At 40.9% G+C, this 27298-nt stretch overlaps 1 protein-coding gene across 3 annotated transcripts in view; it reads right to left on the bottom strand.

Moving 5' to 3' along the window:
• Nucleotides 1-2088: 2088 nt before the first annotated feature.
• INO80D (INO80 complex subunit D) overlaps nt 2089-27298 on the bottom strand; it is a 46740-nt gene continuing 21530 nt past the window's right edge. For all 3 annotated transcript variants that reach the window (XM_005442798.4, XM_027810557.2, XM_027810558.2), the window contains 6 exons: nt 22959-23183; nt 20811-20920; nt 18801-18934; nt 17165-17382; nt 16598-16755; nt 2089-15627 (listed from right to left, as the gene is read on the bottom strand). In XM_005442798.4, coding sequence (XP_005442855.1) covers nt 14459-15627; nt 16598-16755; nt 17165-17382; nt 18801-18934; nt 20811-20920; nt 22959-23183 — 2014 coding nt within the window. In that variant the 3' untranslated portion in view covers nt 2089-14458. The remainder of the gene's footprint in view (nt 15628-16597; nt 16756-17164; nt 17383-18800; nt 18935-20810; nt 20921-22958; nt 23184-27298) is intronic.

Below are 27298 nucleotides of genomic sequence, written 5' to 3'. Positions count from 1 at the left end.
TCACCTCTGCAGACAAGCCAGCCCCTGGATTTAATAATGGTTTCTCCTTCCAATTGCTTCACTGAATACAAGAGCAACACTCGCTCTTGTAACAAAATGTCACCTGCTTTTCAAATACAAACAAAATGAGCTTTCCTGAGAAAATAATTGCCAACTATTAAAAGGCTACTGTTGGACCTTGAGAGGAATGTTAAAATATAAAGAAAGATGTACCACAATCTTCCTGAATTGATACTTCAAACAAAACCTATTTGTGTTTTGAAATGTGGCACTACAAAAATGACCGGTTGTTTTTGTAAAGCTTCAGACTGAGAGTCATGCAATCATTTTCTAAGAGCAGCATTTCTTTGTTGTTCATGGAAATGCTGGGAAATAAACCCCAGGTGATTCAGTTGGTCTCTGCCTTAGCAGCAGATTCTCAGCCCGTCTCTCAATTAAGCCCATCCCGGAGAACGCCCAGCTCGGGACCAGACCAGGCAACTCTGCTTCTGCCAGGGAGTCATCCCCAGAAAAGACATCCCATTTTCCTAACTTCCACCTTACTCCTCATTGTGGCCTCAAATCTTACACCAAATAGCAACTTCTGCTGTTTTGTTAAAAGCAGATTTTTAACAACTGTTTTCTCCGTAAGAATAAATTCTTCCACTTCTTGCCATTCTGAATGCTACTTGAGACAGGAGCACCTTGGGGTCAGCTTTGCAACATCCCCATGCACAGCTAGCACTGCTTCAATAACAGCCCAGAACTGCCTCGTCACTATTACCCCTACAGTGTCCAAATGCCTCAGAGGCCCATCACCTTGAAAATTCCCTAGAATGCACAAGCATGGGGTAGATTTTCTGCAGCCATACTGCACTGAACCTATGCTGCTGCACTCTCCTTTTGTTTAAGCATCTGATCTTTTTTGTCATCGTTCTGTCTTGACAAATGTCCGATGCGGCACTTTCGGTGTACTCCCACCTCCCAGGAAGGAAAGGTATTAAAGCACAAACCAGCTTGCCAAAAACCTTTGCAGTGTGTGTCAGCGTGGAAGACTACATCATTCACTGACGCTCACCGCTTATCTCTCGGCCTAAATTACAACCAGGCACTGTGAAATGCCGCTCTAATTACACCGTCTAGAATGGCCGGGCCACCATTCATTAAAAAGAAAAGTCAAATTACTGAATTCCCTTCTCATCAATCTCTGCCAATAGTTATCCTGATGATCATATCAGCATTAAGTGAGACTGCTTATGAAAAACAGAACCTGGAAGATGGTCTTGCCTAGGACACAAGTGCTTTTCCCTTTTAAGTCACAACCTCAAACACGTTGCAAAGCAAACACCAGTTGAAGCACGTATCTTTAAGTCAGAAAGCAAAGCAGAAGACTTCATGAAACAACTGGTGAGAGGAAGATGCAGCAGCCATCTACTTACTGCAAAGTGTCCAAGGCGCAGTTCTGTCCGAAGAGAAGACCTCCTGCAGGCTCCTGTGGAAAAGCGGCTCCCTGAGAGCCAAACCAGCACTGGAAGGCCAGTGCCAGCCAAGGCAGCCCAGTTCACACCAGCCCAGCAAGGTGGCAGGAACAGCAGCTTATCTCCAGTGCGCAGCTGGCTGGGTCCGAACAAGGCAGTGGTGATTCCCAGAGCCTGACTAATCCAGGTGGTCACCACATGCATACCCTGGCCTCGCAACCCTGACCGAGAACTGACCCGAGCCCCACGCAGCACCTCCGCAACCATCATTTCTCATCCACATGCTAATCCTCCAAATAATGCCAAACACCAACTTCCCAGTTCTGGTGGTGAAGCAGGTATATACTTTCCAAGTATATAAATACAGATTTCTGAGTATATCTCAGAAAACATCATGACATAGAAGACAAAATTCTATCCTTTATCCCTTAAATTATATTTTAAGTATAGTTCTGCAAACTCAAACCAGAAAACAAGATGAAGAGGATCTGGTCTCCAGGCCAGTGATCCAGCGCTAGAAAGCACTATAATTAGAATCAGGACTGAGACTGAAGACCCCGGGTTGTTTGCAAAACTAATTAGCTAATGTAATTAGAAAGCAATAGAGAACAGCAAAAGCAGAATCAGACTCTACAGCTATCTAAGCAAAGGACAGTTTAATAACTGTACTTAGGATACGTCTCAAAAAGAAATAAAAATCACTTTATGGATTAGATTTCAGCCTGGGCAACATTAATCTATCTTGGACATAGCAAAATGGCTTGGAGAAGAGGGTTTCATCATAGTAAGCGTGGCTACTTCACAGCAAGATTTATTAATACATCCAAAAGAAAGAAAGAAAATCATTTTGTCACACTATATACAGATAATACATACAGTGTTTTATACACATATTACATCAGTTTTTACACAAGAAAAATATACATAAAAATGTAAACTTTTGTATACAAAAACCCTTAAACAAATTAAACAAGGACCAGATAACAAAAGGAGACCAATCTATTATCATTTCATTGATTATTTTTTTTTAAATGGTAATACAGTACATTCATTGAGAAGTAAGAGGAACATGTGAGCCAACCTTTCCTATTTAAAGGGAAAGTACAAACATGAGCTTTCCTACCCGCCCCTGGAATGCTGTCTGTGAGCCTCCAGCACTAGAAGCAGTAGTGTGAGTTACTATCACTGCCGGGGACCCTGTAGGAAGGGACCCTTATTCTCAGGCATCCCCATGCACCACACTCTCCAAACTAGACACATCTGCAGAAGCAACCTGGACTGGGCTTTTTGTGCGTATTAGCTAGTCTTCCAGCTAATACCATGAGGCGGGATGCAGCAATGCAAGTTTGTATGTTCCCTTTAAGCAGTCATTAAGTGGATTTAGCTTTGCTGGAGCAAGTTGTTTATTTTTCCCAATGTACGGTATGCCAAATACGTGTCAGGGATGAGAGGGAAGGAGGAAGGGGTGTAAGAGACTGCTAATCCTTGCTACCATGCAGTTACTTCAAAATCAGGTACGTTTGCAAGCTACAATTCACTGGTTCAAAATACACTGCCTCACCTTTGCTTTCCCACTGCAACTTGTTCACATTTCAAACTCTAGTGGCCAAACAACTGTACGAGGCTCTTTGTTACAAGGCTGTTTCTGATATCAAAGCATGATCAAGCTACCTTTAAAATGACACCAAACACAAACTTCTCTGAGACAGCCTTAAAAAGGGCGAGCATTCCCTCTCAGCACTTTGGATTGTCCTTCTGCCACCTTCTCTTTTATTAAGACTAGGATAAAGATATTTACCCTTAACTGCAAAAGAATATTAGCTGAGATTCTGACATCTGTTTTGCTCCACTTGCAGACAAACATTTTGGGGAACTGGAGGGGAAAAAAAACATCAAAAAAAAAACCCACAACAATAAACCCAAACCCTGAAATCTCAGGCATCAAATAAGAAGGGAACTACTTAATCTGTTGGTGAAAAAAGTTTCAGAAACCAGTTGGAAACAAACAAACGATATATTCCAATGAAGGCTTCTCACATTAAGTAAGTTAAAGACTTGTTAAAGACATCTTCAATAAAAACATCCATCCTCCACAAAGTATGTTAAAATGTAACACAATAGTGATGCTCTGGTATTTCTCCTGAAAAGGACAGAAGGACATGAAATCTCCTTAGTGATATCAGCACTATTGAATGTAGGAGGTGAACAATGATCTACGGAAGTAATGAGGGGAAAAGCTGTGTAAAAGAAACCATGAATCATTAATTATAATTGGACAAAAGGGGGATGGGGCAGAATGCAATTACAGTATGCCTCAGAATTCCCCAAAGGAAATAAATACTTAGAAACTTGTGTTTCCATTTCTTTCTTATGCCTATGTGAGTGATGGTGGGAGTAAGGGCTTGTCTGCTTGCTTCTGTTTTTTTTGTTTTCTCTTTTTTTTTTTACCTTTTCCTTTTTTAAAGTAACAACCCTTCTAGTAAAAATCCAAAAGACAATTACAAATGGCTTTCGGTAATTCAGTCTCCTTTTTAAAATAAAACGTTGATAACACATTTCTCCATTTCTTCTATATAATGCAGCTTCAGTGAAAAATATGTCATAGGGACAGCAATTTGCAAAAAGTGGGGGGAAAAATTGCCATCCAAGGTTCGCAACATATACACATGTATATGCAGGACATCTACACCCTATATACATATTTAATATACGTATGCATGAGTATATATCAGGGGAGAACCAACACGTACATTCTCCACATACATAAACTGAAATAGCATAATATACGTGTGCATATAATTAGGTATTATACACACACAGTACACGGACATACCCAGACACACGCCCGAACATATGTATTATAGAAATTGTCGTATATGATTGCATGAAAGCTCAGATGGAACGGTACACCGGTTTACCTTTTTCTAAAAAGAGATGCAAGGAAGACAAAATTCCATGGCTGAATTGTGGCCAAGAAAAATCATGCCATATCGATACTGAAAACATGGAATGCGGTACAGCTCGATGACAGAATTGGAGCAGCATTCTCCACTGACACTGAAGCCTAAGTTAGCCAGGAGTTTCAACAGTGCTTAAATGTGACCGGCCAGGTTTCTGACAGCTGCTTTCTGCTAAAAGGATACAGAAGCTCCATTTAGCCAGAAAACAGAAAATAAAATACTTAAACCCACAATTTACTTGCATAAGCAAGATCATTCAGTACACAATTAGATGCAAAGTGCTAGCATGTTAATGGTCAACTCTGCAGCTCGTTTCAAAATCTGTTTAATGGTAAAATATAACGAGCTGTGTTTCTCTTGATATGTTTGATGACAACCCCACTGCTCAGAACAGAGACAGGGCTGCCTTCTGCTTACTGCATGCGTTACAGGAAACAACTAACCGAACTCCCTTTTTCTCCCTGGGGCTGAAAAGTGAAGATAATTTTTCGGGGGTGGGGTGGGGGTGGTTGGGGTGCATTTTCCTCATTTTGAACATTTACCTCTAAAATACGGTGCTGAGTTAACCTTTTAATATGCTAGGAAGCTTTGCATCAGGTTCAAAGGAAAGGTTGTGTTCATCTGCAAATCAGTCGCAGTCATACTCAAGCACAATTGAATAGCTAGGAAAATCTGTGTAAGTTCAAGCAAGTGCTCAGGGCCCAATTCAGCTGCCACTACAGCCACCAAAAGAATTTGCCTAATGCATAAGCAGAGCTGGATTGGGCCATTAAAGCTGACTGCTGCTTGCAAGAGAAACTAGAGATGGAAGGGCGAGGAGGAGCTGGAATGAAGGCAATGGAGCAGGGAAGCAGAAGAGGTCAGCATTGCAAGAGGCCTCAACTATTTCTATAGAATAAACAAAAGCAGAAACGTACCAAGGAAACTCCACTGTGAGGGCTGAGGTAACACAAATCAATGGTGACCAAGCTCACATCAGTCACTGATGTCATCCAAATCCCTCAGAAGAATTGAAACAACCTTGTTTGGCACAAGTGCTTACCTGTTACACATATGTCACATGGATAGTCTCTCTTTAGCTCACACACTCATGTTACAACTAATGTACATGTGTGTGATACAACGTAAATTCCATCTATACATCTGTATGCAGGTATATATAGATTTAGATTGATTGCATTCATACTTATTTATTGTACATCATAAGGGCAAGTCCACATTCAGCAAAGTGCTACCAACATCTCATATACAGATAAATCTCTCTGTACAGGTATACACAAAAATGGGTCTATTCTTCCCCATGAAGGCATAAAGATGTATGCTGCTAACTCCCATTACCACCCACTAAAGAGAAGGAAAGGCCTCTAACAACTTCCACCTCCCTGCACTTTCACTTGTATGCATATGTGCCAGAAACGAATTGCGGGGAGGAGGAAAGGGGGAGGGACACCTGGGGGGCATATCAACATACCGAGGAGGGGCATTAAAAAAAATTTTGAAAATTAAGATTTGATTTGCAACTGCTTAAAAAAAGCCTTCAAAAAAACCCAAATGTCTCTGCAATACTGGAAGCTCTGTTTTTCTAAACAGATTTTTAAAGTCAACAGGATCATCATCATGAAAAGTGATACTGTATGAATAAATAACAATTAGGTTACTTTCTCCAGCCTAAATAGAACAGTATGAAGAGTAAGCCAATCTGTAAGAATGTTTCTGACTTCTCACAATTTCAAGTGAGAACTCCCATAAAGAAATCTTCCTTCTCCAATGACAGGAAAAAAAAAAAAAAAAGAGTTAAGTGGCCATAATTGAATTCAGAATTTCACAGCGCAAGTGAAACTCCCTGGATTGAAAGCGTATTTTGTTCTGCAATCCCACAACAGCAATCTGGGGGCAAAATTAATATATGCAAAGACCACCAGGAAAGAAAAGAATCTACTTTGAAGACAAGATCCTTTTATAGATGGAGATCACTCGACAAACAGTGCCCCTAACCGCCTAATTTGAAAACACAAGTACACTGATTGACAACATTTTCCAAGTCAGCCCCTAAGAGATCCGGGTATTAATATGCAAAGACAGAGCAATACCCGTGCCTCCCCATCCCACCGAATGCAAGCTTTCCCATTTCAATTTCTCCTGAAAAACATGACTCATTTCTCCCATCTCTCCTCCTCCCCCATTTGTTTTATTTAAAGGCTGTCTTTGGGAGCTTGGTATTTTCATGGCATTTTAAACAGGGCTCAATGTAACTCATTTAAAAAACAGTAAAATTGACATGATATCAGAGTTAGCCTTATAACAGAAGATTATGTAGTAGAGAGTTTCAGTTATTTATACAACAGTGAGGACTTAACAACCCCCTACTAAATAATCACATTTCTACAATACATTCCATCACCTCTCGACTACTTTGCTCTTTACAAAACTATGACCTACATACAATATACACATTCGTATCGCACATACATCCCCCCCAATGCATATTTTTGTGTGTATATATAATACATACATGCACACAAGCAGTCTAATTCTATTTATAAGTCACAGTGGGAATTCCTTTGTGAGGAAAGGAGAGGGAAAATTCCTGAATAAGACACTGTAGATTCCTAATGTTCTGACTTTTCAAATTCCAACTCACAGAGCTAACTGGAAATAAATACATTTAAAAAAAAGAAAAGGTCTTACAAACTTGGTTCACAACTTCCAGCTACAGGAGTTGGATTTTTTCAATTTGATCTATTTACCCTGTAACTAAATTTCTAATCATAGGTACAAACCACGGATAAATTATTGCAGAATGGAACACTCAAAACAAAATTTAAAAAGAGTTATAGGAACAGTAATATAAGGGTTAAAAAGAGTTCTATGCTTGTTGATACAGGATACCATTTTATTTTATTTATATATATATATCTATATATAGATATAGATATCTGCAAGGTAGCAAAGAATAGCTGTACACCTTGACACGGCAAAGATCCAGTGTAAAAAGGTGCTTCACTAGTTTGTTTTTCCAAAAAAGCTTGTATATAATTTTATAGCTATTAAAAACACATATGCAACATAATTCATTACACTCAATACAGCTTTAGTATAAAACTTATAATTTATGAGGTGATGTTAATAGCATAAATTAATATACCATTTCTCTTAAAATCTACAATAAGTATTCTGAAAGCTCATTGGGGAAGGGTATCTTTAAATAAAAAGTTTAAAGCTGAGCGTGATGAAAAAGATTCTGTATGTTGAACTTGAGATGAGAGCCCCGAGAAGAGAAAGAGTCCCTAAGCCAAACCACCGTGGACTACAAAACTGAACAAAGATTTCTCCTTCTTACGCTCTCACTTAGGTGACGCTCTACCTTAAATTAGTATTTACTTTTAAAACTATTTACTTTTTTCTTTTTTTTTTCTTTTTTTTTTTTTTGTTGTGGGTTTTTTTTGTGTGTGGTTTTTTTTTTTTTGTTTTTTTTTGTTTTTTTGTTAACTGCCCTTATTTCCACAAGGAATCCCTGAGACATACCCAAAACTGTACAGTGAAGGTCATCACTGTTCAGAGAAACTGGTTCAACCCCTTCTGGTAGGATGTAGCTATTTTGCATGAGAATCGAACTGTCCATCACTTCAGAATGAATCTATTTGCACCGGAACTAACTACACTGTTTAAGATGCAGGTTAGACAGTCATTTCAGGGTAAATCAGCCCACTCCAAGGTAGAAGCCATCGCAGTCAGCTACATCAGAGCAATCTGCACCAAAAATAAAGTTTTCCAGAGGATAGCTGGGAACGTTACCTATCCAGAGTTTGCCCCTGTGGGTGCTGGCTGACAGCAGAAAGCAGGTAAAAAATTAGCACTACTGGACCAAGTTCAGCACACGCATGCAGTCGATACGCGGGTACTCTGGACATCTCACTCTGTGTGTGTGTTTGGGGGACTAGTGAGGGGTAGGAGTAGGAAGAATGCATTTTTCTACCTCAGGTAAGTACAGTTTTAAGGTCAAACCCCCAAGTTTCATCCTGTTCACTTCTAAACCGATTTCTATGACCCACAGTAGACTGAAGAGGTGCCAACACTTACTTCAAGGAGAAGAAAAAGAAAGCCTTCAACTATTGCTGGCAACCCATGGCCAAACCCACTTTCTCCTCTCATGCTTCCACTACATTATTCCATAGTAGCCAGAGAAGGAGTATGTGAAAGCAGAGTAAAATAGGGGAAAGCAAAGAACCCAACAACCATGAGAAGTAGCAGAACAGCAAAGGGAAAAGCTCCCAAAACAGTCACTATTGTTTGTGGGGTTTTTTTTAAAAAAAAGGCTGAAGACACGAGCGAGAAAATTGTTCTAAGACATATCTTTTATAACGCCTTCTTCTCCACTGAACTTTTCTTTTCCTACAACACTGTTTTTGTGTAGTTTTAAAGACAAAACCAAAGCTTTACCTGATAGAGCTAAGGTCCCTCATGACCAGACCTCTCCTAACAATGTAAATACAAATGCAGATTTTTCCACCAACCCTCCTTATGTTTATTTCAGTTTGTGGATATTAAACAGAATACTTTAAACTTTTCTTCATGGCTTTCTACTGATGCACTTCTCAACAGAGGAACTTGTAAGAAGGTAAACTCTTGGTAAAAATACCTGCACATTCACTGCCAATATGTGCACTCCCACAATCAATGTTGCACCCTCAGAGTCTAGTTTATGCCGTATCAGTGTGCTGTGAAACACCATCTTACTGATCTGAGAAACACTCTGATCTACTACACTGCTATTCTAGCATCCAAAATGTATGTTATGAATTGCAGGAATCTCTCCTCCTTTTCATTTTACAGTCAGATTCACTCAGGACCACAGAAGACTTACTGGTTGGCATTACTTACGTTGGAGAAGCATCTAAGAACCGGAGAATGAAAGAAAGAATGATGAAGAATGTAGAGAGGAAGAAAATAAAGGAGGTACAAGAAGCAGCCACAACACCCCCATCATTAAATGTTATCCAAAAGATCTGAAAGACCTAAAGAGACCTGGTCAGCACATTAGCCTAAAACTATTCCTTCAGTTAATATTTCCACCACCACTGGACCTTGCAACTGGCCTGCACAGGAGACTCCTTCACACGTAATGGTAAAAATACAAAAGCAAAAATAAACATCCCACCAGGGAAGCTGCCTGGACAGCCACACAAACACCTCACTGCAGATCACTGCAGGTAAGTTTTCTATTGTTTGTCTGCTGAAAAGACCTCCTGCCACCATCACTGTGCCCTACAAGTCTTGAAAGGGTCAACTGCAGCTAGCTGGCCCTTCTAAAAAACTTTTCTCTCCTCCCTGCCCAAAGGCTCAGACTGTCCACCACTGTCCACCAGCGGACTCAGCTCGCTGCAGCACAGAGACAGGGAGAAGTGCCCCCAGAGCCCAGCCAGTGCCTACAGGGAAACGCAGCAGCCACGGTGCTGCAGGAGCTCAGGGAGGAGACGCCGTCTGGAAGCCGGCTACCACCACGTGTATGTAACCACCAGGGCCAGCTTCTCGGGGGAGACATCTGTCCACTGTTTACTGTACTCCTTTCATGAGATTCTTCTTTCCTGGCAAACAGATTCAATCCCAGAGTGTATTTAGATGTGGTTACAGCAAAATGAAGCTTCAAACTGAAATTGGCTACTGGTCAGCAGGTTCAGTCCTAGGCCCGTCGCCTTGGCCGTGCCCCTGAAGCCAGTGGCATCACACTGCGCCTAACAGCTCACAACAGAACTTCCCAATTATTTCAATACCCGCCTCCCTCAAGAAAAAAAACAACCAAACAAACAAACAAAACCCCCAAACTCAAAACTTTCTAAAAAGCACCGCTTCCCTTGGCTTCTCTTCGCTATTAAGTATGACTCTCCTCTGACATTATTTTTTCCTTGCATTTGTATTTGCAGCACCATTTCTGATTTTTGCCTTGGAAGTGATCAGCTTCTCAGGGCCTCCCAATGCTTTTCAAATGAGAACTACAAATCCTCATTTCACTAACCTGCTGAATGAAGTGGGAAATCTAGCTGTTGCCACCTTCTCCACAGTGCCTGAGGCACACCTGCAACTGTGCTCTCAGCATTACTGATTTAAAGCCTTTATGCCCAACCATAGACAGAAGCATGCTACTAATGAGAAAGAAACCAAGCAAGAACCTATAGGAACTGGAAGGCAGGAGGAGACAAAACGATGCACCTTTTCCATCATACGTACATCTTCTTGTATCATAGTAATTACGAGGCCAAAGAACAAATCAACTCTGAGGTATCTAAGTGCATATGGCTCCCCTCAAAGTTGGCATAGTCTTCCTAAGTGAAAGGAAACATCAAATTGTATCTTACAGAACGCCTTACACACCAGACCAGCATGAGACTGTTCCTGATGAACCTCTGTACACTGCCAAAGTTCATCTTGTGTTAAGTACTTTTGTACAAAGACTAACTAAGGTGCTACTATTACCAAAAATTATGTTACTGGTACTTTAAGTCTAATTTTTTTTTTTAATTCTTTAGAACTCAAATCTTATGTAAAGAAATTAGCTTTTAGGTTCAACTAGCTTTACTCCATTTGTTAACACATAAAGGGCACGACAGGTATCGACCATCTCAAATCAATGGACTGAAATTGCTACACTGGCTCTTTGGTGAAAGGGTGATCAGAGTGCTAATAGCTATACAAGGAGATTATACTTAAAAACCTTTGTGAGATGGCATGGATTCTACTTGGGAACCACATAAATAACAGCCTTGAGGACTACCTTAACCAGACCTGCAGTATTTTCCAGAGGAAGAGGCATGAAACATCTCTGGCTGCACATACCTCTCAGACTGGACCTATCACACCCAACAGAAAGACACTGATTCACTGAAATCACCAGGTTCTGTGGTGGTAGGAGCCCACCTGCAATGATCAACCTCCTAACGCTAAGATCAAGACCCGTAACTGCTTGGTAGGCTGCAACCATGAAATTGGCAGCAGTGAAAAGTTGGGAGGTGAACCAGGAAAAGGCAAGAGTGGTGGCCCATTTCAGAACTCTGTGTCAGACAGGACAGAGGGATTCCTATTTCAATGTATACAAATGGAAGTTTATTTTTAAAAGTGCAGCTTTATTGCAAACTTAGTTTGCTCATTGAAAAAATGTTATGTAGTCACTTTTCAGGGAAGAGCCATCAAGGGATACCAAGTCTAAGTGGGGGAAGAGAGCTGATATCCTAGGCTGCCTTAAAGGAATGCAGGTACGTAACGGCCACTGATTTCAAACGGGAATTACAGACCCACACAGCATTGACAGCTTTTGAAATTCCCTGTCGAAATCAATCCTCAGATTAGGAGCTGGGTTCTGTTCTGAGTTAGACCAGTACAAACTCACAGTGACCTAAGACCAAAGAGGTCCTCCATAATTTATAGCAACGTGACCAAGCAGACCTTGTCTCTCAGTTCCTCTCCTCCCTTTCCCCCCCGGCATTTCCTAAGAAAGAGAAATGTGATGTGGGGCAGATACGCTCTGCACTAGCTGCAGCTTCATTAAAAGGTCTGACGGGCACAAGAACGATTTCAAGACCAAAGTCCTGAAACCCATTTATAGAAATTAACATCCTCTGAAATGACGTGAATATACAAGCAGATTAAAGACTTAACCATTTGGTATACTAGTTCTCCACTCTTTTTCAGCCAGTCATCCAAACACATCGAAGAAGGTATACGGACACAACGAAAATCATTTGCAAATCAAACAGTTGTCTCCTCAACAAAGTATGGGGAACATAATACAAAAATAAATAAATGCCTTGTCAGATTTGCCTCATTTCACAATACCACTGGGCATTCCTCAATCAGCAGGACAATCACAAAGCAGGATTTCATAGGCTTCAATTCAACTTTTTACATGATTTAAAAACATTTAAATGTTACAAACATATTTAAATCACCACTTTAAAATATTCGGCTTATATTATTAAGATCTATTTTACCAAGTATGAAATAAGGACTTCATAACAACAGAAGCATGAAAATCATTTTTCTTTCCTCCACCCACATACACTTGCAATTTCAGAAAAGGACATATGCATCATCCATACTCCTTTATATTTAAGAAGGACAAATATTTCAAGAAAATAGGGATAGTATGATTGCTACAACAGTAAGAATACACAAGACCTATCCTGTTTAAATTCTGTTCCTTAGCAAAATGGAAGGAAAGGTTTGGGTCAGAGATTTTGGTGTGGGCCTGACTGCTAACAAAATGAGTATGTAATGACTAAACTTTGTTCAATGATCTCTTGCTCAAACAATTTATTAGGCCTCCCTATCGCATGTTCTTGGTATCTCTTAATTTCCTGAATTAGACTAGAATACACGCAGGTAGGATGTTTTACTGTAAGGTAGAATGAAATCTGTCTTCTACAGTAGGAGACTGAAATGTGGGATTTTCTATTCTCTCTCATCTGCATCTCAGAAATAAACCAAGAAGAGTAGAGACTTGTTATATTAAGTAGGAGCTACTTTTACAGTCAAAGTCAGAATATAGTAGCAAGTTTGAGCCCTATAGAGTCACAAGCAAATTCCTTTTCCCCCTTCCTGATAAGAGATGCCAGTAAACACCTCAGAATTTCTGCTGCTGTTCTCTCTTGGATTAAAAAACATAAAATAAAATTTTAAAAATCTACAATCTAGCAGACTCCTTTCTTTAAGAAGTGACATTACTACCAAAGGGTCCGAATACTACCTTTAGCAGGTGGGCACTAAAAGCAACACTGTCCTGCAAGCAGAAGGAATTCTCTATATATTTTGCTTTAATGATTTCTCTTTTGGTTAGCCACGACTGCTGATAGGTACCTGCTAGTTCCTTACATACATTCAGCTTCCCATACAGAGAGCATCAAACCCTACAAGTGTCAAAAAAACTATATGGCTCCCGAGGGGGTAAAACTATGCAAGAAAGTCTCAGTAGCTAGACATGATTTGAGAAATGCATCCATTTGAAATTTACCTAAGGGTCTGACCTAGACTTGTGTGGATGGGCAGAATACCAACAAATTCTTTCACTTTCAGCTGGGAAATACCTGTCAGCCTGTCAGGCAAGGAGTTCCGGACATAGCCACACTTGAAAAGGCAAATCATCAATGCTACAAGGCCACAGTAATTCAGCAAGGGAGGGAACTTCTGCACAGGAATCTTCGCTAATCCATGATGTTTCAATGCTTCCGTTTTTCTTTCTTTTTTTCCCTGGGCTAACTTCATATCAGCCTTCAGAGTTCTGGGCAACCAGTCAACTGATCCCCTTGCTGCTCAATGAATTAAAAATCATCATCATAAAAAACCAAAAGTCAGCATGCAGTAAGAACAGGGACCAGTTCTGGAAGGGGACAACGCCCACTTCTTCACCAAAAGAAGAAAAGGAACTGCTGCTCCCTGCACCCCAAACACACACACGCACACAGAAGAGGTCAAGAGACTATTTTAAGAAACTGCCAAACTCTTCCTTGAACTATGACCTTGATTTAGGACTTCAGTGCACCATTCTCAAATCAATGTGTGCAGCCAAGTTTTCCATGCCAGATGCTACCTTTGGAAAAAAAGTAAACTAAAAAAAAATTAAGAATAATCAAGAGACTTCTGCCCACTGGAAAACTTTCTACCAGATGCTAATGGGATGGCAAGCACTGATCCAAACCCTAGGGAACAGTAACATGCATCAGTAATCTGAGGTATCTTCCCATTTCTAGGTCTTACTGCTAAAATCAATTACATCCAGTAACTGTGCTGTATCCTTAAGGAATTATTGGGGAACAGTGAACCTGCCTGCAATAAATGAGCACCGGTGCATAACAAGCACATGTGAACGTTACAGCAAGGTTCACAGAGGGCTAACCCTGGTCAGTACTGAAGCAGGGGTTTTCTCCTCAACCCCCTCTTAAAAAGAAAAAAAAAAAAAAAGGGGGGGGAAGGAGGACAGAAAAAATAAAGGAAAAAAGGAAAGATAGAAAACACAGGTCCCCCATCTACCTGCACGAAGGCAGGCAGACAAGCTCAGTTGGAGGTGGTGAAGGGCGCAGATGCATTATTGGTACTGGTAGCGGTGGCACCGGTCACTGCGAAGCCCGTGGGAGGAGCTATGGAGCTGTGGCTGGGCTGCAGGTCCTTGGGGATGCCACTGTGGGAGCTCAGCTGGTGCCCGAAGGCTGCGCTGAACTGAGGGAGCTGTTGTTTAGGGGAGGTGGAGGCCATGAGTTCAGCAGAGGCAGGACCCATGCCACTAAAACTGGTCTGCGGTAACCCCGGAAGCACACTGGAGCTGTTGGGGGTCACAGTGGCGAAGGCAGGCTGTGTGGTCTCTGAGTGCGAGGTGGTAGGTGGTGTGGACAGGGAGGTGGACAGGAGGTGTCCATCTGCACCAAGAAGGTTGCTAAACGGAGAGGGGTCCCCAAGATTGACAGGAAGATTTCCCCAGTGAGTTCTGGGGTTGACCACCCCGCTAAGTGGCACATCCAGCTGAGTTGGGAGCAAGTGCTGTGCCATCATGGGCATCTCTGCTGAGAAGGTAGCTGCCAAGTTATCACCAGAAAAGGATGTGGTGTGAGGGGATGTGATATGGTCACTGTAGGGAGACGGCACATGCTCACTATCATAATGGCTTCCATGGGGTGAGGAGTGTGAATGGTCACTGCTGTATTGCTGTCGTGAGGTGATCAGGTCATCTGCCTTGCTCAGCAGCTGGGCAGGGTGGGGCCTCTGGGAGGCATGGCTGCCATCATGAAGTCCATGAAACTGTCCTGGGAAGGCTCTCTCCCCAAGGCCACTCTGGCTTATCAGAGTGGCAGAAGTAAGGCCGACGTTGGCTGGGGCTGAGAATTGCCCCTGGATCTGCCCTGCCAGGGGCGTAGGTGGGTTGGACAAGGTAGCAGAACGGAGCAAGTTCTCATCCAGCTCCAGACCGGAGAAATTATCATGTACTATACGCCCATTCAACAGCTCCCCCAAATCCGTGTTAACCTCTCGACTCAAAGACTGCATTCCCGGAGCTCCGGCACCTGTAGAGAACACCCCTATCCCTCTATCTGACAGCTCCTGAACTGGCACACCATCTGTCTGTGTAAGTACTCCAATGGTACTCAGGCACTCAAGAGAAGTTACAGCCTGTAGGGCCCGTTCCAGCTCTTCAGCCTCTTCTGTAGTCGGAAGGAGATCTCCATTTTTACCTGCAGAAACAGGGACACCAGAAGTTAGCACACTCCTCTCAGATGAGCCCAGCACTGCCACTCTAAGGATGCAGATGTACACAGTTCAGTACAGAGCTGCAGTGTATGACGACCTTCTAGAATGGTGTGCGGTACACAGAAAATTTCATTCACCAGTGTTTACTGGGTAAGCAGGGTAAGAAAAACAAGAAATTACACATTCCTCTTCAAGGGAACCCCCTCTCTCTGCCCTCCTCTTCCAATACAATATGACTCCCAAACTTACTAGACTTGAAGTACAAAACGCTTAAATAAGATTTTCCTCAATGCTGCAGTAACACAAATAGTCCACAAACTCCCTTCTACTTACCACATTACAGACTGGAGCTAAAATTTATAGTCAGTGTAATTTAGGTTAATTTCAACTCAAACACAGTCTAGTGTTATGTCATATCAGAAAACAACCAAAGAAATCACATACCCCAGTTCTGGGCTGTTCTAATTTCTCTGTTATATGTGATCAGTACTGAGCTTTATAATCTAGAAATTCAGATACCATTCTGATCAAAAGCTAGTTTCAAAAATGTATTTAATGATGTTATTCTCACTCTCTTCTCCTTTTATCAAAGGCCAATATTGACTGTGATTCCAGCCCCACTCGATGGCAGAAAGATGCCATTACTGAGAATACTCTTGATTAAACTGCAACACTGACAGGCAGTAAAAATGTAAAATGAATTATTAAAATACTAAACCAATTAGAATTTTCAGAGCAGTAATTATAACAGCAAGCAGAACACACCAGCCTTCTTAAAGTCTGCTTTACTTCAGAGCTCACAAAGCAACAATAAAGCAAATACACACTTCCTTACCTAGAATTTACTACCTCTGTAGAAAAGCAAGCAACCCCTCAAAATGCATTTTAGAAACCACTCGTCTCTTCAGTTCACTGACTGTGTTTATGTTAGCATAAAATAAAATAAAATGGTACCTTCGAAGAAGTCAAAATCTTGCAAGTCATCGGGCAGCCGCGGCAAGACATCAGAGAAGTCCTCCTGATTCAATTCCAAGTCATGTGGAATGTCTGTGATTTCATTGGCGATATCATCAGGCAGCTCATCGGCACTCAGCTCTGGTGTGGAGGGGCTCCTGGACAGAAAGTACCGTTAGTCCCCCGCGTTCAACTCTGATTCCTCCAAATGACAATTGCCGATGCATATCCATCTATAATGGGTGTTTCCCCACACCTTTGCCCCCACCCCCATCATCTAGGAAAAAAATGCTTTTAGAAAGTTTCTTTTGGAAGCTAAACACTTCGCTTTTTGATTAAATACATAAGATCAGGAGCAACACATTTTACCCATCCAACCCAATAACTGCTAAAATCTGAAATGACCCACTCCAAGGTGGTTGCATTTTTTTCCCAACAGTTACAAGGAGGTGGAATTTCTAGCCCCACTCCATATGTTGATCAGCACAGCAATATCACACCTTTCTACAGTGCTCACTGACAACGTTCAAGCTAGCAGTGGGCAACTGGGGCCAGGCTACCACTGACCGTATGTGGGGCATCTCTACTGGCAGTGAGACACTGGCAGGCATGGTGAGGTTCCCTTGGGGCACTGCAGGAGGAATGGGTTTCTGAGGCCGGCGTGGGCCTCGCCTTCTCTTCTTCTTGTGTTTTTTGGTAAGTGCAGGTGGCTTCGTTTTTTTCCTGGGTTTCCTCTGCTGCTGGTGCTGAACTTTACGGGAGCTGTCCCCTCTCAAGAAATTGTCCTTTGGGATTAAAACAATAGCAGTGGGAGCGTATTAAGAACGAGCATTACTCCCCTTGATTTTTCCCCCTGGCCATTCCACAGACATTCACATGTAATGCAAGAAAGACTGCTAGCTTGCACCCAGGCAAGGTAACAAAAAATAAGCTGCTTCCTTCCTTGTTGATCCCAATGGCAAAAATCACACAGACCAAATTATGATGTATGCTAAATAGGAGATTGGGCAGTGTCACTTTAAAAATCATCATAGCAAACCCTAACTAAATCAGAGCAAAATTGTTAACTTTGGCAGTATTCCTGTAAGTATCAAAGATTGAGCACTGTTTTGAGGTGGTGATAATGGGGACAGTGTGCAGCAGCTGAAGTTAGCATCCTCAAGTGCCCACTGCCATAAAAGAAGGCTAGCACTGAGGAAAGAGAATTAATACTGTAGGGCTAGGGTAAGGATGGGGCTAAACAACTAAGGCCTCATTGCTTTTGGACAGCAATCGTTGACTAATTAAAAAATAAATCAAACCATCGCCAGTTTTCAGTTGCCATCATACTGGAAATGGCAGAGGATTGTATGTACTACAGAAGTAAACCAAGAGAGAGACACTGAAGATTGCCTGGGAGAGGGGGGAAAATCCCATACAAATCTGTATAGCTCAGACCCTCACATTTTAATCCAGGTAACTCCATAATTCACAAGTATTGGAATGGGTGGGAAAAAACGGTTAACAAAAAACCCACAACAACCTAACAAGAGAACCAAAAAAAAAAAAAAAAAAAAAAAAAGGGGGAGTTTTACACCTAATGCCTTGAAGGAGGAACAGGACAGAAGTAGGTGAGCAGAGGACATCATCTTCATGTCTGCATTTTCTCAACTTGTGGCAGGCCACTGCTTTTCCTCTGGGATCCACAGATCCCTGAAGGAGGTTAAAGATAAATTCTAACAGTCACCAAAAAGGTAAATAAAGTAGCAAAACCATTATTTGTATGCTTATAATTGCTATCTACACTTCCTCTAGAAAATATTTTGGGTCCCAGGAACTAAGACTGCTTGAGATGCAGTGTTCTTAGCATACCACACTCATACTATATTCAGATCCAAGGGCCAGGAGTGAGCCCAAATAAAGTGACCACAGGATCTCTCACATTGATTTTCTCCTATCTTTGTTCAAGACAGGAATCAAACTTTTTCCAGTGAAGGATATTCTCATGCATGCTTTATCATACCCTCAAAACCATGTAAAACTTTTCACAACATAATTTATACTAATTGGAAGTGTTTGGCATGTTCTCCTTAAGAAAAATAAAGGGAAATGAGCTCTTAAGTTATAAACTTGCTAGTCGTCAAGCAAGAATTCATAGAAAGATGGGTTAAAACTCCTGATCATCCCAACAGACAAATAGTAACAGTTCTGGCTTTGTACTTACCATTTTTTTGGCATGTTCTTCACACAGAGGTGTCTGATGTGTAATGTCAAAAACTGGCACAGAGCACTGTTGACCATCTGCAAACTTGGCTGTGCAACTTGAGAAGAGCTGCTGAGAACGGTTCAATAAGATATCTGTGCATTTCTGCATCAGGAATAACACATGAGGCAACGATGGAGGAACGCCCTTTGATTTATCAATCTGATGAAGATCACAGCCTTCAACTCTACCTGTCCATAGATGCTATTTTTAGTGAGTACTTGAACTTTCTTATTCAAGTTGAAAGCTAGGTAAGGCTCAAACCCAACTTTTAAAGTGAAAAACTGCATTCATGCAGACTCTCTAATGATTTTTATATACTGAGATAGTTTTATAGAAGCAGCCATTTCACTAATGAGTTCTGAGCCAAAAGAAGCCTTTTCCTGGAGTCTTAATCAATAGATCAATAGTAGCAGTTCGAACAGTGTAGTCAACAGGACTATTTCCTTACAGACTAATGACAATCCATACTGAAACATTAAAGAAAAGAGTATTTCTTAATTCAGTCTTTTAAGGTACATTCTTGGCATTTATCTTTAGAGCACAAAGAAGTTTCAAGATCCTTCCTGCTCCTCTGAAAAAAAGATGTGCAATCAGACAGAAAGGTCAAGTAAATCCAACTGTAAGCTTGCTGAGATTTCCTTCAGAAAAATCCCTTGCAGGAGTGAAAATGTTTCCAGACTTACAGCAAATCAAACAGATATTTCATTGGGTTTTTTCAAACAACATTAGAAGTACTCCTTCCATCTTGAACAGTTCTGAGACCTCAACATCACAATGCATGTTCAAGAAATGTTAGAACACAAAAAGAAAGGACAAAGAAAATGGAAAACCTGCAGAAAAGTCCAGATGGAAGACTTGGACAGATGAGTCAGAACCAAGAGCTTGTTCATTTTAGAAGAGAGACTGTTTCCATTGAGAAGAAAACGCAAAGGGGAAAAAACAGGCACAAATGCAAGATCACTAGCTTTGACGTCTCTGCTTTACCCACACCAAGAAGCAAGACGACTTAAACTTTAAAAAAAAAAATCAGAATCATGAGGCAAACCCCAAACACAGCTGCACGGCACGGTGCTCTCTCATAGAGTTTTTGAACTGCTGTGCAAACTACTTTTAAGGGGCCTGCAAAAATCAACCAACAAAAACAAGGCATCTGCAAACCAGAAAGACTGAAAAGGTGCTGCAGTCTGACAGCAACTGGAACAGATCAGCACCACTCACTTAAAATACCAAAGCCAAAAGCTTTAACAAAAGGAGTCACTTGTTCAAGTCTTCAGCTAAAAACAAAAAAGATGAAGTCTACAGAATTCTTAAGTATTCCAAGTCAGAAGTCTGCCTGTTCATAATCTTCAGAATCAAACCTCACATCTAATGTGCTCCCTCCTTTCTGCGATCTTCATGCATTGACTCTTGACACCCTCTTCAGGCTTTGCTTGAAATCCTGAGCACTGGGAATTCTTTCGCATCTAGAATACAGACTCTGTGACTCCTACTATTCTGCTTCTTCAAACAATGCAAAGTATCAGATTTCCACCTTTCTAGTCAGTGTAAGCCATCTTTTTATAATATGTATAAAAACTCGTTTCCATAAACCGCTCATAGGTAGGTAGTCTACTGGAACCTACCAAGAACTGCATGAAAGTAACAAAGCTGAAAGCCACGTGGCTTGTACATCATCCGCAAAAGATGATTGTTTTTGTAAAGGTTTCTTGCACCCACTAAATACAGCTTACAAAGTAAAATAATGTGACTATATTAGATTCCAGTGGCAAACTACTTATCTTCACTGTCTACAGACCCAAATCACACAGACAAATTAAAAGCAAAATAGTTTATGAGACACTAACAAATAAATATTCCTTTGTGAAAATGTATTTTTCAATGCAAAGACCTAACAAACAAACAAAAAACCCTAAAACAGAACAGCTTCCACGCCTGAACACAACTCTCAAACAGAGTTAAAGAGGATACGCTGAAAACAATGCCTGGTGAATGGAAGGGCCTTGTTAGTGCACTGTTCTCCCTTTGAAGTCCCACAACAGGTTGTTGGTTCTGGATCTCTCTGCCTTGCTTGGCTTGTGCTGAAAGAAAAAAAAGCATAAAGGAGTTTAGAGACAAAAACCCAATCTCGTTACTTGGCACAACTATTGCATTGAATGTAGCACAGAAGGATGAAAAATTATAACACACGTGTGTGTGTCCCGATCCAGATAGGTGCACACTACTACCAGACTCCATACAGGGATACAGAATAGATGTCAATGACAGGTGAAGGTGTGACTGCTGTAACAGGATTATTGTTTATTTCACAGGGCCTTAATTGCAATGAGAGGTGCTGTGTGCTACTACCATCTAAATATTACAACACCCAGCAACAGAGCCAAGGACAGTAGTAGGTGAGTGTCAACACAGGTGACGCTTAAAATGAGGTCAATCTTTAGAATACAATGTATTGGGTATGCCTCCATGGGCAATCAAGTGCACTTCTAAGCCTGTTCATAAAACAAAACATGCCGAGCATCGCCAGAGCTTACATGCAAGCATGTGCTCAGACAAACTTAGACTGAGCTCTGGAGTGGCAGAGCCTGTGCGTGCTCAACATGGGTAAAAGCTCTTCTTCATCAACGTGCTACAGCCCAATCCACCAGCAGGTGCCCAAAGCTGAGCATTTCCTCAGCAACAGCCTCAATGCTTTGAGCCTGAGCTGCAAGCAGGCGACCAGACAGCAGTGTGCACGAGTACTGCAAGCGTTACACAGCTCGCTTGGTGTTAGCCTGCTCAAGGCCTTTGTCACCTTTCATGTAGAGAAAGCTGGAGATTCCAGGGCTGACTTTCACCTCTGCACATGTTGTTTTCTAGGTTGACAAAAAGCTGTCTGTAGCCTGACTGTTTTCCTTCAGCCATTTCTGTCATTGACTGCACTTTGACTGAGCAAAGTTTTAGTTAGCAATATTACTCCTGTGAAAAATTTAATAACTGAAAAGACTTCGTGGTTACTTAAACTAACCAGAGCAGTGATGACAGGCACACCTGGCTTTGCAAGTCTACCCAAAACAACGTAATCTTTTTTGTGTAATAAAAGGCAAGATAATGAAAAAAAAAAAAAAAAAAAAAGCAAGAGCTTGCCAGTTCTGGCAAAGTTTTGCTGTAGTTTAAGTTTGGAGATATTTACACAACTTCATAAACTAGTAGTGTACCTCTACATTACACCTCCAAGCAGCTCTTCAGCATCACTCTGTGTCCCCAACAATAAACCCTCCAACTATCATGAACCACAGCCTACTGTCTGGGAACAAAACCATCCCATAACCAGAATACACTTTTAAGTACCCTGCTCCATCCAGCTTGCCTCTCACGTTAGCCCACCACTACCCCCTACACACACATCCTGTAAAGCAAAACCATGACAGCAAAAGGATGTTGCTGATATCCCAGACATAATGTCAGGGTTCAGACTTGCTCTGTTTCTGCACAAATATGAATCAACCAACTCTCAGTATGCCAAGAGCTGGAGGGATGTTGACATTATCTAGAAAGAATTCCCACAGAAGGTAACCTTCAGAGTTGTTAGAAGATATTTATTTTGTTGCCAAATTTCATTTAATGTTAGATTGAGTTAAATCTAACAAAAAGCATAAGCTGAAGTTTGATTTGCTGGGAAGATAATTAAGAAGATGTATAGACTTTTCAAAAAAAGCTGTCTGAAAAACAAAATCTGAATTGAAGCAGTGAACTGCAGACCAGGCTGTACACCTTCTAAAGAACTGGGCTTAGTAAAGTACCAGATATTTGAAGGCAGCCAAAATACATAGATCAATTAATAAGAATAAATTTTAACAAGCAACTAACTTTTTTTGTGACATTTAAGAAATGGGGCCCAGATACTGCTGAACAAACAATCCACATTTCAAAACACAAAGCTAGAGAAATGTCTGTCTTCATGGAAAACACTGTGTGCCGTATTTATTTCACTCCACTGACAGGCATTTGTGTGTCACGGTTTTTCTGCCTTGTGCATGCCTACCAGTTTCAAGGTTCAACATTTCAGCTGCTGGATACTCTGCCCAGCTCCACCCTGTCCAGACCCCGGGTTACTGGAGTCACAGGGGAAGGTCTGACCTGGTATGAGCACACGTAGCTCTTCGGAGTTCTTGTATCAGTTGCCCAGCACGCTCCGGCTCTCTGCTGGCCGCCTGCAGCAAGGCTTTCCGGAGTGTATGCCGGCATTTCTTCTGACGAGATTCTGCCCGCTCCAGGCGGCAGAGGTGCTTGTATTTCTGCTGAAAGTAAGTGCAAAGTCTGGTCACCCTGGAACTCCTGTCATCTGCATTGTCATCATCGGACCTGAAGAAGGGAAAATAAAAACAAATGGGCTTTAAGTATATTTTTTTTCCCCAAGGAAGCAAATTTGTCATTTTAATAGGATTGTTAAGTTGGCATCCATCTTCTAGCCCCATAAAAATCCAAAAGTTGAAATCAGGCAGGGATGCTTTAGAAATGGTAAGAGCAGGATCCCTTTTGAATTCTAAAGGTACTTACCCTTCTTATTATGTCATTATTAGAGATTACATCAATTTATCATCAAGTCTGACACATTTAAATGTCTGGAGCCTGCTGTTCAAAAAAAAAAATCTATACTGTTAACCTTTATTTACTGTAAATGTCTCGGCAAAAGAGACAAACTCTTAAAGTGCAATTAATGGAGAGGACAAAGGTGGGGAACTAGGTAGTGGAAATTTATTGAAGAAAGGTCACGATGGAAAAGATGGTCAAATGCTAACAAGTACCAAAACCGCTGACTTTTTCCAGTTCCTTTTACTCTGCCAGGTGGTGTGTTCCTTTCTAAACCAAGATACACACTAACACAGCTAGCAGTCGATACTGCTTTCCCCTTGTTGCAGGGTTAAGGTTGAGTTACATTACAGTCATGGAAAGGAAATTCACATTTAACTCCAAAGGTACTGAGGGGAAAATCAGACCAGGGTTAAACAATGACCAGATGAAGGACTAATCCCATTCTTTGTTTGCTTAAGAAAGTCTCTTCCCATTTATCTTGGCTTTCTGAATGTCCAGGCAAATATCAACAAGACCATCAAACCATGTCATTCAGTTAAATTCAGTAAAAATCATGAAACATAATAAAATCATCACTGGGACTTGTTAAAACAACAAGGTCCATGAAGCTACCCAAAAGTCCTCCACAACAAGCACGAGTTTGCAGAATTATTTTTTTTTCCTGGAGCAACAAAGAACATGTACTGAATCTAAACAAAGCAGTCTTTGTTCAGTTTTTAATTTCAGGTTTTCTTTACAGAACAGAGAAACTTTTTGCTAACTTTCCTATCTGTAAAACAAAAGGCAGGCAGGTGGAAGAAAACAAGTTCAAACAAATGAAGCAAATCAAAAGCTCCCAAGGTTCAGACGGCAGAGCTTGGCCAGCTGACATCCAAACCTGCAAACAGCAAAGTGGACCACAATTAACTGATAACAGAAGAGATGCAAAATACTGGCCATAATATTTACTAAATAAAGTAAGACCCAGAAATGCAGGCACCATAGCTGTCCTTGGAAAGACAATATGACTAAGACCTACTTTCCTTTCTGGAAACTGTTATTCTGTTCACACACAGGACAAATTTAAAAGACTGCATCCATCTCCACTAAGGCTACCCACAAAAACTCCACAGGAACGAATGCTGCCTTGACACAAATGCACATTATTTCTGAAGTTGTAAGTAAAGTCAACCATACTATGTATTTTGTTTTTAAAACAGATCACAGATTATTTTCTAGAAGCAGAAATTACAAGTAATTAACCTCTGCAATTAAATGCTTAGCAGCAAATACAGCCTGTTAAAAATATTTAACATATGTCATGTTTAAAATATTTTCACATTGAAAATATAAAGAAATTATACTTTCAACATCTTTTAGGAAAGAATGCCTACTGGGGAAAAAATATCTTTAAAAAAATGTAATTGTGTACTATTTAATATAGATTTTCCTTTTTCCAATGTATTAATAGAAAACAGAAATACATGGATGGAACCTGTTAGATACAGGTAAGTTTAAGGTCTCAGGCATTTCCTTTCTGCTCTGGGCCAAGATTTTTAAACACAGTTGCAGGCATACAGATTTAATTTTAAATGTGGTTACAAATTAACTTTAAGAAAAGACAGGAATATTCCTTAGCGGATAAAACGTGTTTCTTTTGGGTACAAAGGGTGGTTTTAATGCAAATATCTCTAGCTTTGAAACTTTTTACTTCCTTCCCATTGAAACGAACAGGAAAAAAGTCATGGTATGCTAAAATATTTTGAACTGCAGTTTACAAAAGCATTTTTAAAAAGTAGATGAAGACATATATACAAGATGTAGAAAGAAATCATGCCTGCAGTGGACAAGGGCTTATTCTGAGGCAAACGGTTTCTAAAAGCCTGCTCAGAATTTTGTTCCCAGGCCAGTAAGATAACTACAACATATTTATGTGTTCAAAGAAACCTTAAAAAAGCCCTTTTTTTTCCTAGACAAGTACTGAAACCAAAAGGTACTTTTGTTGTTGTCCTTTCATAAACAAGTTTACCAACTTCTATTTAGTTTATTCTCTTAAGCTGCATACATAACTTCTGAAGTTCAACTTAACGTGTGGCATTTCATTTTTTAAAAGATTTCTGAAAGTGCATGCAAACCTTTTGATAATCCAAAATGCTTCTTCCCAACCCTTCCCTTTAAAAGTGTCATGTGTAACCATCTGGGGAATTGTTGCTGAGTGTTCATGAAGAAAACAAAGGCAGCGCGAAGCAACAGAAAGGAAGAGCAAAAGGGCAGCACGGGAACCAGAAGAATATGCTCTCTACTCTGAGACACCCCAGCACCTGTAGTTCAAAACCCCCTGTAAGGAGGGATTTGAAGAACCTTCCCTTCTTCCTTTTAGTTTTTCTAGTTATCGGGACTTAATAAATCCAACTTTGACAACACAGTGTTGGTATTTGATCCTTTGAGTGAGCTGGTATGAGGAGGGACTCCAATCCTCACACTTTCTTTTCAAACTTACTACTTGAAACACTCACTTTATCTATATTTCAGCGTAGGAAGTGAAAAACTACTTTGTTTTAAAGTCACTCGTTTTCCAGTACTTTCTAAGCTACAAGACCCAGTAACTGAACCATCTGGGGTAAAGGTTCATTAATCTGTGGTAGAGAACAGCCCCTGCTTTCCCTCAGAACTGCTGCTTCCGCAAGGAATTCCTCCCACCCCAGCAGCTTTCCCTGCTGGCCGCCCTGCCTGCACCGTGCCCAGTGCCCATTCCTGCACTACTCTTTGAACTGAAATGTGAAATTTGTGCCTGCCTCAAAACACTGCATCCTGGAATGCTGCGAGCACAGGAACCCTATTTTTCAAAATTAAAGGACAAAATAATAAAAGCAAACATTTGGCCTGTGTTTCCACAGATGACTGCAACAATTTTACAGATTAAAAGACCAGAAGGCAAACAAACTAAAACATTTATTACTGTTAAGTCATTAATTTTAAACTAATCTGGTGAATTGTTGAGAGTTTAAGAGCAGCTAGAGTATCACACAAGAAGTTCAACAGAAAGCCAGAGGATTTCCTCTACAACCACCACACCTGAAAGGCTGAGAACAAGCTGTCCAGTAATGCAGATATTAACTGTCCACTTTTTTTACTGATCTGAGAAGAATCCCTCCCACTGTCTTCCACAGAGTCAAATGGAAAAGGACAGAATGGAGTTAGCTGGTGGAGTTACCCTTTCACCCAGGGACTGCAAGCTCAGACACAAATGAACCGAGAAAATAAAGCTTTAGTTTTACCATGAAAAACAGTTAGTAAATTCCCATAAGCTTAGGTACATGATTTCAGAATCTAAAGGTTTGAGGAAACAATCTCCATTGGTTTTCTGGTAAAATTAGCCTCCAAAATTCAGAGCCATAACAAGAGTCCTGATTTCAGCTGGGATAGTTAGTTTTCTTCTTAGCAAGCTGGGGCAGTGCTGTGTTTTGGATTTGGTGTGAAAATAATGTTGATAATATACTGATGGGTTTAGTTGTTGCTAAGTGATGTTTATACCAAGTCAAGGACTTTTCAGTTTCTCAGATCCTGCCAGCGATAGGGCTGGGGGGGGCACGGGAAACTGGGAGAAGACACAGCCAGGACAGCTGACCTGAACTAGCCAAAGAGGTATTCCATACCACAGAACATCACACTCAGTATATAAGCTGGAGGAAGAAGGAGGAAGGCGGGGACATTCAGAATTACTGAGTTTGTCTTCCCAAGTAACTGTTACATGTGATGGAGCCCTGCTTTCCTGAGGATGCCTGAACACCTGCCTGCCCATGAGAAGTGGCGAATGAACTGTTGTGCTTTGCCTGCACACACGGCTTTTGCTTTACCTATTAAACTGTCTTTATCTCAACCCATGAGTTTTCTCACTTTTACTC

Source organism: Falco cherrug, chromosome 8 (genome assembly GCF_023634085.1).
Source record: "Falco cherrug isolate bFalChe1 chromosome 8, bFalChe1.pri, whole genome shotgun sequence".
NCBI classification, from domain to species: Eukaryota; Metazoa; Chordata; class Aves; order Falconiformes; family Falconidae; genus Falco; species Falco cherrug.
The sequence above is the reverse complement of the archived record's forward strand: the minus strand, read 5'-3'. Positions and strand labels throughout refer to the sequence as shown.